Source organism: Ursus maritimus, unplaced genomic scaffold, assembly GCF_017311325.1.
Source record: "Ursus maritimus isolate PB19 unplaced genomic scaffold, ASM1731132v1 scaffold_5, whole genome shotgun sequence".
Lineage (NCBI taxonomy): Eukaryota > Metazoa > Chordata > Mammalia > Carnivora > Ursidae > Ursus > Ursus maritimus.
This window is the reverse complement of record NW_024426663.1, coordinates 34,149,879-34,163,317: the sequence shown is the minus strand read 5'-3', so window position 1 is coordinate 34,163,317 and position 13,439 is coordinate 34,149,879. Positions and strand designations below refer to the sequence as shown.

The window sequence follows — 13,439 nt, the reverse complement described above, 5'->3', positions numbered from 1 at the left end:
ATATAAATTCTTAACCGTCAATTCTCTGTGTACCTACATCGATCAACCTTTCTCAGTTCTCAAATTCTAAAAGAGGGACCTTGAAAAATGACTTTACAGAATTAGGAGGAGGAACAGCAGCTGCAAGTACAGAAGAGCCTTAGAACACGAGGACAGAGGCATCCCATAGCTGGTTCCCTAGCATTACCTAACAGATCTACATGTCAGTATCAGGCAAAATGACACCTCTCTGCCCCAAAATGATACACAAGGTCAGCTGGCATGGATGGGAAAGTTCATACAAAGAATTCTTAGGCAGCATATTTTTCTCTTTGCACTACATAGACAAGAAACAAAGCAAAGCAAAGGCCAAGGGGTCAACCTGCAAACAGCTCTTCTTCCCTCATGCAGATCACAGAGTATTTTGGGGCATGCAGTTGAAAACTACCAAAGGCAGCTTGAGCACTCGGGACTGTTTGGAAAAGAAACAGTGGAAACTTGTTCACATCTTGCATGCAGTCCAAAAACGTATTCAAAGGGCCAGAGAGCACGACACAAAGCCGAGCAACAGAAGATGCCTGCATCTGATCATCGTACTTGAATGTGGCTAATTTCCACTTGGGCTTCCAGGTTACCAAGCACATGACTGCAATATGGAGAAATGACCAGATCCTTTCCACCTGGGGTTGGAGTCAGGCAACTGTTCCGAGGCGGCAAGCTAGTACTCACCTATCAGACATATCATGATAATGACATGCTGCCCCAGTGAACAAAACTGGTACCGATTAGCCCACGTACAAAAAGGAACATAAAAATTCCATTTGTTTCTTTTAAGACTGCTTCCTGTTTGAAGCCTCATTTGCAATGTCAGTTTCTCAAGCCTGTGTGTGTGACAGTGATGCACGAAAGGACTGCCTGTCTGTCACCATGGCCGAGAAGCATGTTTAAGGCCCAGCGGAGAGGGACTCAGTTCCGCTACGACGCACCTTAAACCGTTCCAGGTACCGGGGAAGCTTGGACTGCTCCGTCTCCTCCATGTCCAGCTGCTCCAGCAGGTCTTCTGAGGCCCGGCTGTCTTCCCCTTCTTGGGGCTGTTCGTCTGAAGCCACGGGGGCCGGAGCAGTCAGAGCCTTCAGCGTTCTGTCCAGCACACCCAGCTGTGGAAGGGAAAGGGGCAGGACTAAACATCCTGGGGCCCTGAAACACACCTCGAAGAGCGGCTGGGTAAGGGAAAGGAAGGAACAACTGGGATCTGCAAACTCGTGAACTCCTTCTCTTATAAAATTATCGGAGAGAGACGTGGTTATCCGATTTTACGTCAGAAGTCCCCCAGCGGATGGCAGGGACAACCTGGCACAAAACACATGGTGCGAACAAGCAAGCTCAGAATCATCTGTGCATTGATCAGCACCGCGGCAGCGGATTTCACCTTTAGTCCACCAGGGAGAAATCCAAGAATTATGTTCGATGGGGCCTCAAAGTATTCCCTCTTGCATGCCGTCTTCCTCAACCGGTTTGGAATTGGGAGAAGGAGAGAACCACCATGCCTTTATTCATCTATAAATGAGGGAGCCGCACAACCTACATAGCTGCTGACAGACACCCGACAGGCACATGTGAGTGCAGTTTACCAAGGTGACTGCTGGGACTTACGAAGTAAGTAAATTGTAAAACAGAGGGTTTCTTTTTGTTTTGGCCTCTCTCCCCCACCACATTCACTTTGGGGCACACCTTCCCTCGACCCAGAGAGCCTAATCGTCAAGCGATTCTACAACCTCAAGGCCTGCACTAGCACCTCCTTGGATACCAATTAATTCTGACCATGTAGCCTTAGGACAAAAATCCAGATAATGCCCTTTAATGCCATTAATACCTTATGCCCAAAACCAACATACATTCCATTCTTGCTGACATCTGAATCACATTCCTATTAAGACAGATCACAGAGAATGCAAATCTGGCTCAGATTGGAAGGACTATTTCCCTGGCAAAGGATTTATATATAATATTGTGTTTTTGATCACTAGCACTGACTATAGCAGGGTTAAATATGAATACATGTTTAGGAATGTGTATGTTCTGTTCCCAATGTCTGCCAAAGAACATGATGATTCACTAGACATTAGTATCTGGTCAGTACAGGCACCAGACATGCACATCTCATGACTAAAATGAAGCCAAGGACTGAGTTCTAGTGATTGGGGTCAAGACAATACCAAAAATGAGCTCAAAGTTAACTTTTACATCCCGGTAATGCAACAACCAACACCCATCTAGGCCTCCCTCTTATGACATAAGCTGCTTGGATAAGAGTGGACACTGGCTGTCTGTAAGGCATAAGGCTTTCATGTGGCTCTAAGATGCTACATTCCCTGTAGCCTGAGCTAAGTCTAGTGGCTTCATAGCGTCAAGAGTCCTTGCTGACGGAGAGATGCACACTGGGGCTGGTGGGAAGACAGCTGCCTAGTCCAGGCAAAGTGAACCCCTTAGAACTCTGAGAGGAACATCTGATCCACATTGCCCCAGCACCATGCTTTCACCACAGAATGGTTTAATGGAAGCAAAACAAGACTGTACTTTCTCTAATCCCCAGGTTCATTTCTTGAAGGCTTTTACGGGTGAATATAATTGCCATGTAGTCTCCCAGGACTAAAGGGCACAGAAATGCCAAAAATTAAAAAGGAAATACTAACTTCTTTTGAGCTCCCACTGAGATTTGACTAGGGGAGTGGGCAGTATTTTATTGAGCTCAGTTTCAATTTCAGGGGAGAGGGATAGTTTTCCTCCTAGATAGTGAGCTATAGAATCAACATTCATCTTATTCTCTATTACTTTTTGTCAGTAACACTGAGAATGTGTGTGGTTTTTCATTCCTTTTCAACTGGATGAGTACATGATTCTACAGAAGTACAGAAAGTAGGGGGAGGGGGAAGACAACGCAAACAAATTCACAGGCTGGCCGACGAGGAATAGGAGATGGCTAAAGCACACTGACTTAGGGCCGAGGGACATACCGCTTCTGCACACAGCTTCCCATCCTCCGGGGACAAGGCCACCTTCTCCATCACTTGAAGGGCTCTGTCAAGGTAGCCGGGTTGCCACAGCAGAGGCATGTTATGGTACACAGCCCGCAGCCCTCGCTGCAGCTCCACCTTTCCTGTGGCCAAAAAGAACAACGAAGAAGCTTCATCCGTGGCTTCCCACTATGTTTGAGATTGAGGACTTGAAAGCACAAGTGAACATGAACCTGGCAGCTCTAGAAATGGAAATCATTTCACATCTGTACCAAGAGCCTCATTCCATCCAGCGACTTGGTGTCATTTCAGATGGATGATGAAGAATATGGTGAAATTCACTGAACCTGTTTTTTAATACAAACTTGTACGAATATGCTTTTCTTCTTTTTCATTTGGGCTGGTGGAAATTATCAGGAGGATGTATGAATCATAGGGCTGACGGAAATTGAGAGAGGCTGATATAGCTGTCTCTTTAAGTGTAACTACCCTTATAAAACAAGTCAAACAACTGAAATACTATTTTTGTTTCAAGAACAAAATCTTCCTCAGAAAAAGAAATCCCACAATTCTCCTACATTGGAAATCTTGTCAACATATGACAACTTTCCCTGCCAGCAAATGTTTGACATTTTTCAAAATGCTCCAAAACACCCCATCAACTGTCCTTATGAAAAAAAAAAATCTCATTTTATTCTTCTTTCCTTTATTTGAGCTTCCTCAGCACTTAAATCAGAAAGCTTTCATTATCCTTTTCAGATCTTTGGACATGAATGTTTTCCTTCATACCTCTAACCATCACAGCTGGAGCTCAAGATGTGGACACTAGACAGCAGGGTCCTCGGGTGGGCCGAGGGGCTGTCTCTGTGTTCCTATGGAACAGAAGCCCTCTCTGCACTAATGGCCAAAGTCACCTTGAGCTGCCAGGTCTTAAAGCCACCTTCACTTATCTTTCCTGGGAAGGAGGATTTGGGGAGGCTGTAGCAGGACATAAACAGACAAAGCTTATCAGGTGGCAGCTAATTTTAGACTTTTAAGATGCTTGGGACTAGACTGCAGTCACATTCTGGGAAGCTGCTTCCATTGGGGTTGAGTGAGGCTGCATAGCACATAACACGGTGAGAGCAAAGAGCTTTTGATCTGACGGCTGCCAGTTCCAAAGCACCAGGGCCTCTTCACAGAAACAGCAGTGACAGCATACGTTTTCTTAGCCCTGACAACTCCCTCAACAATTTGTGCAGTCTAATAGTCCTGAATGCTCACTTGAAGGCAAAGGCACAACATGTAAGTCAATAGCAAGAAAGTAGATGGCATATAAGAGAAAACGGTTTTTAAAAGGAGTGGTCAATTCTGGCTAGTCTGATAGCCAGCTGATGAACTCTGAAATTCCTCTCCCTCCATCAGTCTATATCAGAATCAGCATTCAAGAAGGCCACACCACATTTTGTTGGTGAAGATCAATTTCAAAACTGCTAAAACTTTGATGATTTTCATAAAACAAAGGTAGGTCAAAGAAGTGTATGGTCAAGAGAAGGTGCCTTCTGAAACGCCTGCCTAGTTAAGACAGAGAATGGAAGAACGGTGAAACAACATGCATTTAACAGACCTCTGTAAATCAGGACACATTTTATGCACACTTAGGTTGGATGCTATTTGCCCTGATTCCACACAACCCAGGTTCCAAGGCTTCGTCCTCCTGACCTGACTTTCAGTGCAATCAGGGCATCACAGTAAAGCAACCATCCCCCAGCATGGAACAGTCACATTGTACCAATGAGTGTCTCTGCTTCCCCAAAGTGCTACTAGATGTACTCTCTGAGTGTCCCTTCGCTCACTTGAAAACAATATCAAGGATATGAGTTCAGCCCTAGCTCTTAATTTCTTACCTCCTGGACTTTAGGTCTAAAAGAGACACAAAAATCTTTGTTAGTACTGGGAAAGTTTTTACTGGCTGGTTCTCCCAAAAGAGGGCCAGAACTTTTCTTTATCCCTTCCTCACACTGATTACCACTAAATATAATCCAAAGCCACCAGAACTAGTTTTCACCTTGCCGGTAGTAACAGGTTTTAGGACCCTCTTTACTGGCTCTTAAGGTATTATCCCATAACTGTAAGGCTATCAAGGTCTATTTTTATGTCTAAAAATGAAAGCTGTATTGGAATTTCACTGGTACACTGAAATCAAATTAAAAATTTATTACAAAGTAGAAGAATGCATCAGTTCTATCCATGAAGAACAATATTTGTAAGGATCACTTAGCTTACCAAGAAGTGCATACCCATACAACTGGGAACTCAACCCCACTGAGTTCTTTTGTTTTAGGCCTGGGAGTAATAGGGATGCACCGAAGTTCCTCTCCTCTTCCCACTGCAACAGAATAAAACAGATCATGGTCCAGCCAAGCAAAGAATGCTTTATGCAAAAATTTGATTTTTAATAGGGGGAAAAACATGCTGTAGTATTAAGTAAAAAAAAAAAAAAAAAAAGCAAAATAACAAGGCTATAGGTGCATTATAATCCTAATTTTATAAATAAAACATATTTATGTTTAATGACTAATACAGAAAAGAAACACTTTCTGTTAATGGATTTCTGGAAATATTGAGCAATTTTGTTTTTTCCCTTACACTTTTCATTATTTTCCACATTTTTGGCAATGAATAAGAGTTCCTTTTGCAATTAGAAAAGCAAAGCAAAACAAAAATAAAGAGCACACTCTGGACCAACACTGCCTTGAGACAATCAATAAAGATCACACATGCTGTCAGCCCAATATCCACTCACATTGCTACGACATGCTGGGGCATGCTTTTGAATTTTAAACAATTCAGCAATGATAAGACTCCTTCTACTTCACAGTGTAAAAATACATACAACTATTAGGTTGTTTTTAGATAGATTTGTGCCTCTTAAAAATAAATTGGACAATCTGAAACACTTAGTGATCATTTCTTTCAACCCAGGGTGCAAAATTACATTTCAGTAAAATTGGAGCCTTTTGGGACGTGGGGGGAAAGGGGCAAAAATACAAGCACTGCTAAGCCTGCTGCAGAGTAGTAATAGCAATGATGGGGGCACGCTGTAAACACTAGGCTCAGGGGACAGCCTTGGCAGCTCCCCGGACAATGAGCTGTGATCTTCTTGGTGCCCTATGAGTACACACTGGCCAGAGCTCTTGTTCAGGCTTGAAAATAAAGAACAAAGCTCCGAATGCCCTGCACTGGTCTCTGCAGTCAGAGGTCGGAGAGGAAGCAGAGAATGAATGAGGCATACAGGCTACAATCATAGCTAAGTATAAGGGAGGCACCCCAGGTGTTAATGGGCATCCAAACCTCCTTACTGGGAATGGCCTTTGTGCGGTACAAGTGGAATTTCTTAAGGGTTTTCTAAACCTTTGAAAAAAGCAAAGATCTTGGGAGAAAAACAAAGCCTCCCCAGGCACTTGTGTAGTACAGATAAGTAAAAGAGCTGGTAATTGAGGACCGGGGCATTTCACTTTCAAAAGCAAATCACCCTAAGGTTTGATTTTCCCCCACATAAACTGCATGAAAAGGGACCCAGTGAATAATAAATAGGAAGCCTTAAACTTTTTTCTTTTTTTTAGGGAAAAACATGACCTATGGTATCAAAATGCAAAAGGGCAAAAAGCCAGAAGAGCGGTATCCTTGCTGCTCTAGGAATTGAGCCGGGGCAGTGATGCTGGCCGGAACAATGACACTTCTGAAGGGACTTTTAAAAAAGATGGATGAAAACAAACAAATGAACGTCTTACAGATTTTTTTGATGATTGTCTGAGAATAATACAACCACAGACGCTTATATGAGAAGCTATTTATGTGTTAACGTAAGAGATCAGGTCTCTCCCAAACCCGCAGCTTCTATTCTACGTACTATTATGGACAAAATCAGGTGCTATTGCACCAGGGTCCACAAGGTTCTCCCACCTTGTGCTGTGCCTTTCCCATTAATGCAGCCATCCTCATTCTCCCACTCCTCTCTCCACTCCCCTTCACTGTTAGATAACCCAAAGCACTCGCCTACACCAGCTGTCTCCTTTCTGCACCTTTAACTCACTCCATAATCCACTCCAATTTCCTTTCCTCCTCCATTATTCCATGGAAACACAGGTTACAATTTAGTGCCTTCAGGCCACTAAATTCAATGAACTTTTTAAAAGTCCTCACCTTACCTATCCTCTCAGAAGCATTCTAAACTGTAAACCACTCTCCTTCTGTGGTTTTTGGGACCCAAAGCATTCCTGATTTCCCTTTCCGCTCTATGGCTCATCTGTAGAAATTTACACCTAGATGTATAAATTATATCTCCAGTCCAGATTTTTCCAGGAAGATCCCAATTTCTCTCATGAAATCTCTTGGTTGTCTGAAAGGCATTTCAAAATGCAACATGTTCTTAGCCAAATTACTGATTTTCCTCATAAAGCCCAGTCTTTTTCTAGAGTTCCCTTTATAAACACATGGCAACCTTTCCATCCAGACACACGAGTCAAAAATTGAGGAGGAAAGATTTCACCTGTATGTCCCTGCCTCCACATACAGTCCCCCATCGTGTTATCTGCCTCCCAAATATGTTCACTGGCTACTACTCCTAACTCCAGACATTCTGCTCCCCAGGTTACCACTACCTCTTGCTCAGACAACCATGGTAGTCTCCCAAGCACCCTGACCATAAGCCATCATGGCCCCAATCTGATCTCTTACCCACATTATAGCCAGATGCATCTTTTCAAAACACGAACCAGACCATGTTACCCCTTCTGCTTAAAACTTTTCAATGGCTGCTCACTATTTTTAGGATGCACAAACACAGCTTAGCATGATTTACGTTCTCCAACCTTACTTCACCCCACACCATTCCTACCATTCTCTCTGCTGCATCTACACTGTCTTCCAATCCTCTTTCAGCCCCTTTCTGCTCACCACGTTCTTTCTCCCACAGAGCTTTTCCATGTGTTAATTCCTCTTCTTGGATTGTTCTTCCTCTCTTCAGCCAGCTAATTCCTATTCATCTTTCAAATACTAACTCAAGAAATATTTCCTCAAAGAAGCCATTCCTAACCTAAGTTTAGAATACAAGCAAAAACTCCCTAAAATATACGCTTGTCATAAGAGAGGTCTTTAGTGCTCATTGTAGTTATAGTTTTATATTCATGTATTTGTTTTGTTTTGCTTTGAATGCCTGTATTGTTCTTTGGCTGGAAGCAGGGAATGTTTGTTTACTATTGTATAACTAGTACTTGGCAATGTATGGAAGGCAGTCATTGCCCAATATAAATTTAATGAACTAATGAATGTGAGGTATGCCATAGGCTATGACCCCCATTTTAGAAAAGCAAAACACACCATAAATTCTTTTGAATGCGAGCTGGATTAGATGTCCTTTTCAGTTCCTACTCAAACTAGTATTTTTTGATGTTACATGTGAGTTGAGGGGTAGACTGCAGGGCCAGGCTGCCAGGCTTCCCCAGGTGGCTTTGTCCCCTATGAGCCGGGCAGCTATTACGTAACATCTCTGTGCTCCAGTCGTCTCATCCACATAGAATTGTGAGGATTAAATGCATTAATAAATTTAAGACACCAAGAACGCAGCCTGGTGTAAAGTAGGTACTATTTCAATATTAGTTATTACTGTTATTAACTGTTGTTATTCTTAGGATAACAGTAAACAATGACTAATAGCCTAACCTAAGAGAGGAAACCAAAACTTGGTATTCTGGACTGACCAGAGCAACCGCAGGAAAATAATGATGCCAACCGAACAATCGACGCTGAATGCCTGAGGTCCTGGTCAGTGAGCCGCCTCACTGCTTCTTTGATACGCGGGTCCAACTGTCACTGCCGATCACTTACCCATTTCTGAACGTCTGAGGGGCGTTCAGCCTAGCTCAAGTTTCAAGACGTGCATAAGGACTTTCACTTGAGATTCTCTCAAGTGGAGGGACACCCAGCTCCACTCTGTCAGAAACTGGAAACTAAAATGTACAGAAGGAGCACTTATTCCTGGCTGTTCGGGGGCCACAAAGCCGCATATCAGATTCTGCGGGCAGGGGTCTCCTCCAGCCACCTCCTCCCTGCTGAAGAGGCACTGCGGGCTTCCCGGGCTCTCAGTACCACTATACAGCTGTCACTTACGCTGCAGTCTGTCTTCTTGGACAGGCAATGGTATAAAACATGGAGGGACAGAAGCTGGGTGGAAGGTACTTCAAAGGCTTCTTGCATCATGATCTCGAAAACCACGGATAAAGCATCTGGCAAAAAGATCAAAGTAGAAATGAAAGGGCATTAGTTTTAGGGAACATCACCAAATCTGTATTTAACTATAAACTTAAAAAGTAGGGCATGATAGAAAAACAAAATTAAGAAGCAAAAAAATGTGAGCTCTGATCCCAGTTCTTCCACAAACTAGATCTTTCCCAAGTCTTTAGCTTCTGTTGTACTTACTATTATGTACTAAGTCAGGCGCTTTTGCACCAACGTTCTCAAGGACATGGAATAATCCACTTAATTTCTCTTAACTTCTCCCAGTATCATCCTCATGATGATGAAAAAAATACCATTTGTCCCATCTACTTCAAAAGACTATGGGAGGGGTGACTGGGTGGCTCAGGCGGTTAAGCGTCTGCCTTTGGCTTAGGTCATGATCTCAGGGTCCTAGGATTGAGCCCCCCATCGGGGATCCCTACTCAGCAGGGAATCTGCCTCTCCCCTAGCTCGTGCTCGCCTTCTCTAATAAATAAATAAAATCTTAAAAAAAAAAACCCAAAAAACTATTGCATAGTCCATCAAGATAGTACATACAAAAATGCCTCATAAATTGTGAAGCAAATTTAATGCATCATGTCCATCAGCTGGAAGAGCTAAGGCATACAGAAAGGAGGCAGATGTATTTTTCAGGTCACCCCGACAAGCAGAGCAGAAGCTAGGCTGACTGCCCCATTCTATGTTCTGGAACCTTCTCCATGTTGGGGCAAATGAAGACAAATGCTAGAGATGATCCTAAATCCCAGGTAGCATTTCAGAGACAGAAAATTTATGAGTATAAAAAGGATAATCAGGCCCAGTTTAAAAAGACTGGAAAGGAAAATGCTCATTCATAAATTATAAGCCCCTGACTGTAAAGTACAATATAAGATATTTGTTGCCACATGAATGCTGATCATAGCAGATCAGACCTTGAGCAATTTTTATTTTCCCTTAAGATCCCACAACATAGATGGAAGCCAAGAAAATCAAGTTAGGACAATTTCTTTCCCTTAATATTTGTTGTTAAATTAGAGAATGTTAATATTGGTTTAAAATATGGTACCAGCACATAAAACAGGCACAACAAATGTTTTTGACTAACTAAGTTGCTGTGTTAACCAATTTTTGCATATAATCATAATTATAAGAGTTAGCACTGACTTGCAGCTGTTCCTAGCCAGCTGGCTTTGTGCATGTTGTCATGGTTTTAAATGAGGCCATAGGCAAGAACTTCTATATTCTTTTTGCAAATGGGGAAGCTGAGATAGACCAGAAAGTCATCTACTAAGTCAGTAGCAAATAAGGACCTGGAAGAGATTTAAAACAAACAGCAACTCCAAACAAACCAGTATTTTAAAACAATAAAAGCTAAAAATCCAGGTTAAAAAAAAAATCTGGTTTTTCAACTGTTCATTACTGAATTCAAAATTATACATGAAAAATAAATCAAAATTACTTTGTCTTTTATTTATATTCTGTATTTCATTCAGCTTGGGAAGTGAAATTAGATTGTCCTGTATAATTAATTAACTTTTCCTCCATATTCATTTATGTACTTTGATATTTTCTATCCTATTAACAATAAAAAGTATAATACTTTCTAAATTTTTGCAGTAAATGATAATAATCTTCATTAAAACCTTATTTTTAGAAATCCTCAATATTAAACATTTACTCTGCATTTAGGGGAAAAAAAGTCCTTTGACCCTTCCAACATGCCCTTTAAAGAGAGAGGGCAGGGAGAAAACGGCTTCTAATAATTCTCCAATGATACACTATTAAATCTGATGTTCATGGAGCATAGATTCGGAACCATAGAAAAGCTAATTCTCTTTCACTTGAATTCAGGAAATATAGGTTTAAAACTGAATAAGAAATAGACAAGGGATAACTGACATTTCAAAAAATAACATATAGCAAATATTCTTTGGCAGTCAACAAGTGCAAGCCTTTTGAGAGAGAAGAGAAAGCAGAGATCCAGAGGAGAGAAAGGGGAAAGGTGGCCACACTCAGGGAAGGAATGCCCAGTCCCTAGCCTAAGCACCGAGTACAGATGCAGTGGGAAAGGCCACTGGTGAAGGGATGAGGGGATGGAACCCAATGGCAGGAATCTCAGACTTCATAAATGCGTAAGTGCCCACCAGTCCATATCCACGTGTCTGGGGTAGTAGCTACCCTAACGTAGCTCCCTTGTGGCTCCTCAGTACCAAGCCTGAGGATGAAATGGGGGAATGGGAAAGCCAGTGTGTGTCTCTACACAATGGCAAGGCTCCTCTTTCCTTCTTCACTGTCAGCAGAGCCAGGAGCACAAGCATGCTGTCATATGATTCCCTAACCCATGGACAGTAGCTGGGGTCCACCTCACTCCTCTATACAGTCTGCTGCCACGCATCTTTCCTTGGACTCCCTTATTGTAGTGGAAGTGAAGAGTCACTTCAAATTAACTGCACAGGATCAAGGAATTTGGGGGGGGGGGGTAAAGAGATCTGAGAGTACCCATCCACTTATTTTATAGATGAAGAAACAAAAGCCTGGGGAGGTAAAAGGACTTTTCTTTATAGCAAGGGTACTGATCTTTCCAGGAAATCAACTGATTTCATAGTCTTACAAGGTAGGTTTATTGCTTAACTAAATTCATTGTCCTTTGCACAAGGAGGCATGAACAAATAAACTTGAGAAACTCAGAGGAAAAAAACCCTGGATATGACTGTCCTATCTGGCCAAGTGGTACGGTAAATCAACACACATCTATTTCTGACAGAAAGAGTGATGTAAAGAGATGTCATTATGAAATAAAATAAGGGAAATTGCCCATACTTACTTCCCTTTAAGAGCTAAAGCCCCATTATAAATGGACTCAGGTCTGGTTTCTTACCTTTGTAATTTTCTTTCTTTATGAAATAATCCATCAATAAATTGAATGTAAAGTTATCTGGAAAAATTCCATACTGGACCTGTAATGGTAATGAAAATAAAAGGAAAATAAGAGAAAAATATCCACTTTCACTCAGTTTATAATATATGCCTATGCATTATTCATGATAAAACTTGCCACCATTAGCTTTAAGATATCTGACTATCATTTTACAGCATCTGTGACAGTGAAATAGAAGCTGTGACTCATGAGGTTTGGTAATTGGAACTTGGTCAGGGTAAGAAAGTTGTGAGTGGGTATATGATACAAGACAACTGATATGTGAAAAATAAAGCTCAATTCTAATACCTTATCAAGGTTAAAAAAGAAAAACACCCCAAAATAACAAAAGAAAACAAAAACAAAAATACCCCCCACCCTGATACTCCACTGATTCAGCAATTCTTTTTATAAGGTAAGACTATCAATGCAAAAATGGACTCTCACGAGAAGTACACATTATCACATTATGTAGCATTTTCTGGTCTTTATTTTTTTCTCCAACTTCATTGATCTATAATTGACAAACATCATGTCGGCGTAAGGTGTACAACATGATGATTTAATATACATATACACTGTAAAATGATTACGATCACAATAAGGTTAGTTAACACATCCATCATCTCATGTAAGTGCCATTTTGTGTATGTGTGTGGTGGTGAGAACATTTAAGACCTCAGCAACTTCCAAGTATACGATACACTATTGTTAACTGTAGTCACCATGCTGTACATTAGATCCTCAAAACTTACTCATCTTTTGACTGAAAGTCTGCACCCTCTGACCACCATCTCCCCATTTCCCTCACCTCCCAGCCCTTGGAATCTACCATTCTACACTCTGCTTTTATGAGTTTGGCTTTATTTATTTATTTATTTATTTATTTATTTTTTAATTTTAGATTTTATTTGTTTATTTGAGAGAGAGAGAGAGAGAGAGAGAGAGAGAGAAAGAGATAGCGAGAGAGCACGAGCAGGGAGGAGAGGGAGAAGCAGGCTCCCTGCAAGCAGGAAGCCTGATGCGGGGCTCAATCCCAGGACCCTGAGATCATGACCTGAGCTGAAGGCAGATGCTTAACCGAATGAGCCACCCAGATGCCCCGAGCTTGGCTTTTTGGTTTCCACATATAAGTGTGATCATAGGGTATCTTTCTCTGACTGATTTATGTCACTTAGCATAATGACCTTAAAGTTCATTTATGTCGTCACAAATGGCAAGATCTCCTTCATTTATGTGGCTGAATAATGTTCTATTGCATACATATATGC

General features: G+C 41.7%; 1 protein-coding gene across 1 annotated transcript in view; it reads right to left on the bottom strand.

Annotated features, from left to right (window-relative positions):
- MRPS27 (mitochondrial ribosomal protein S27) overlaps positions 1–13,439 on the bottom strand; it is an 87,938-nt gene that overhangs the window by 2,653 nt on the left and 71,846 nt on the right. The window contains exons 6-10 of the mRNA XM_008691313.2: positions 12,130–12,208; positions 9,144–9,259; positions 5,259–5,361; positions 2,994–3,136; positions 966–1,136 (exon numbers count right to left, since the gene is read on the bottom strand). Of these exons, the coding sequence (XP_008689535.1) occupies positions 966–1,136; positions 2,994–3,136; positions 5,259–5,361; positions 9,144–9,259; positions 12,130–12,208 (612 nt within the window). The remainder of the gene's footprint in view (positions 1–965; positions 1,137–2,993; positions 3,137–5,258; positions 5,362–9,143; positions 9,260–12,129; positions 12,209–13,439) is intronic.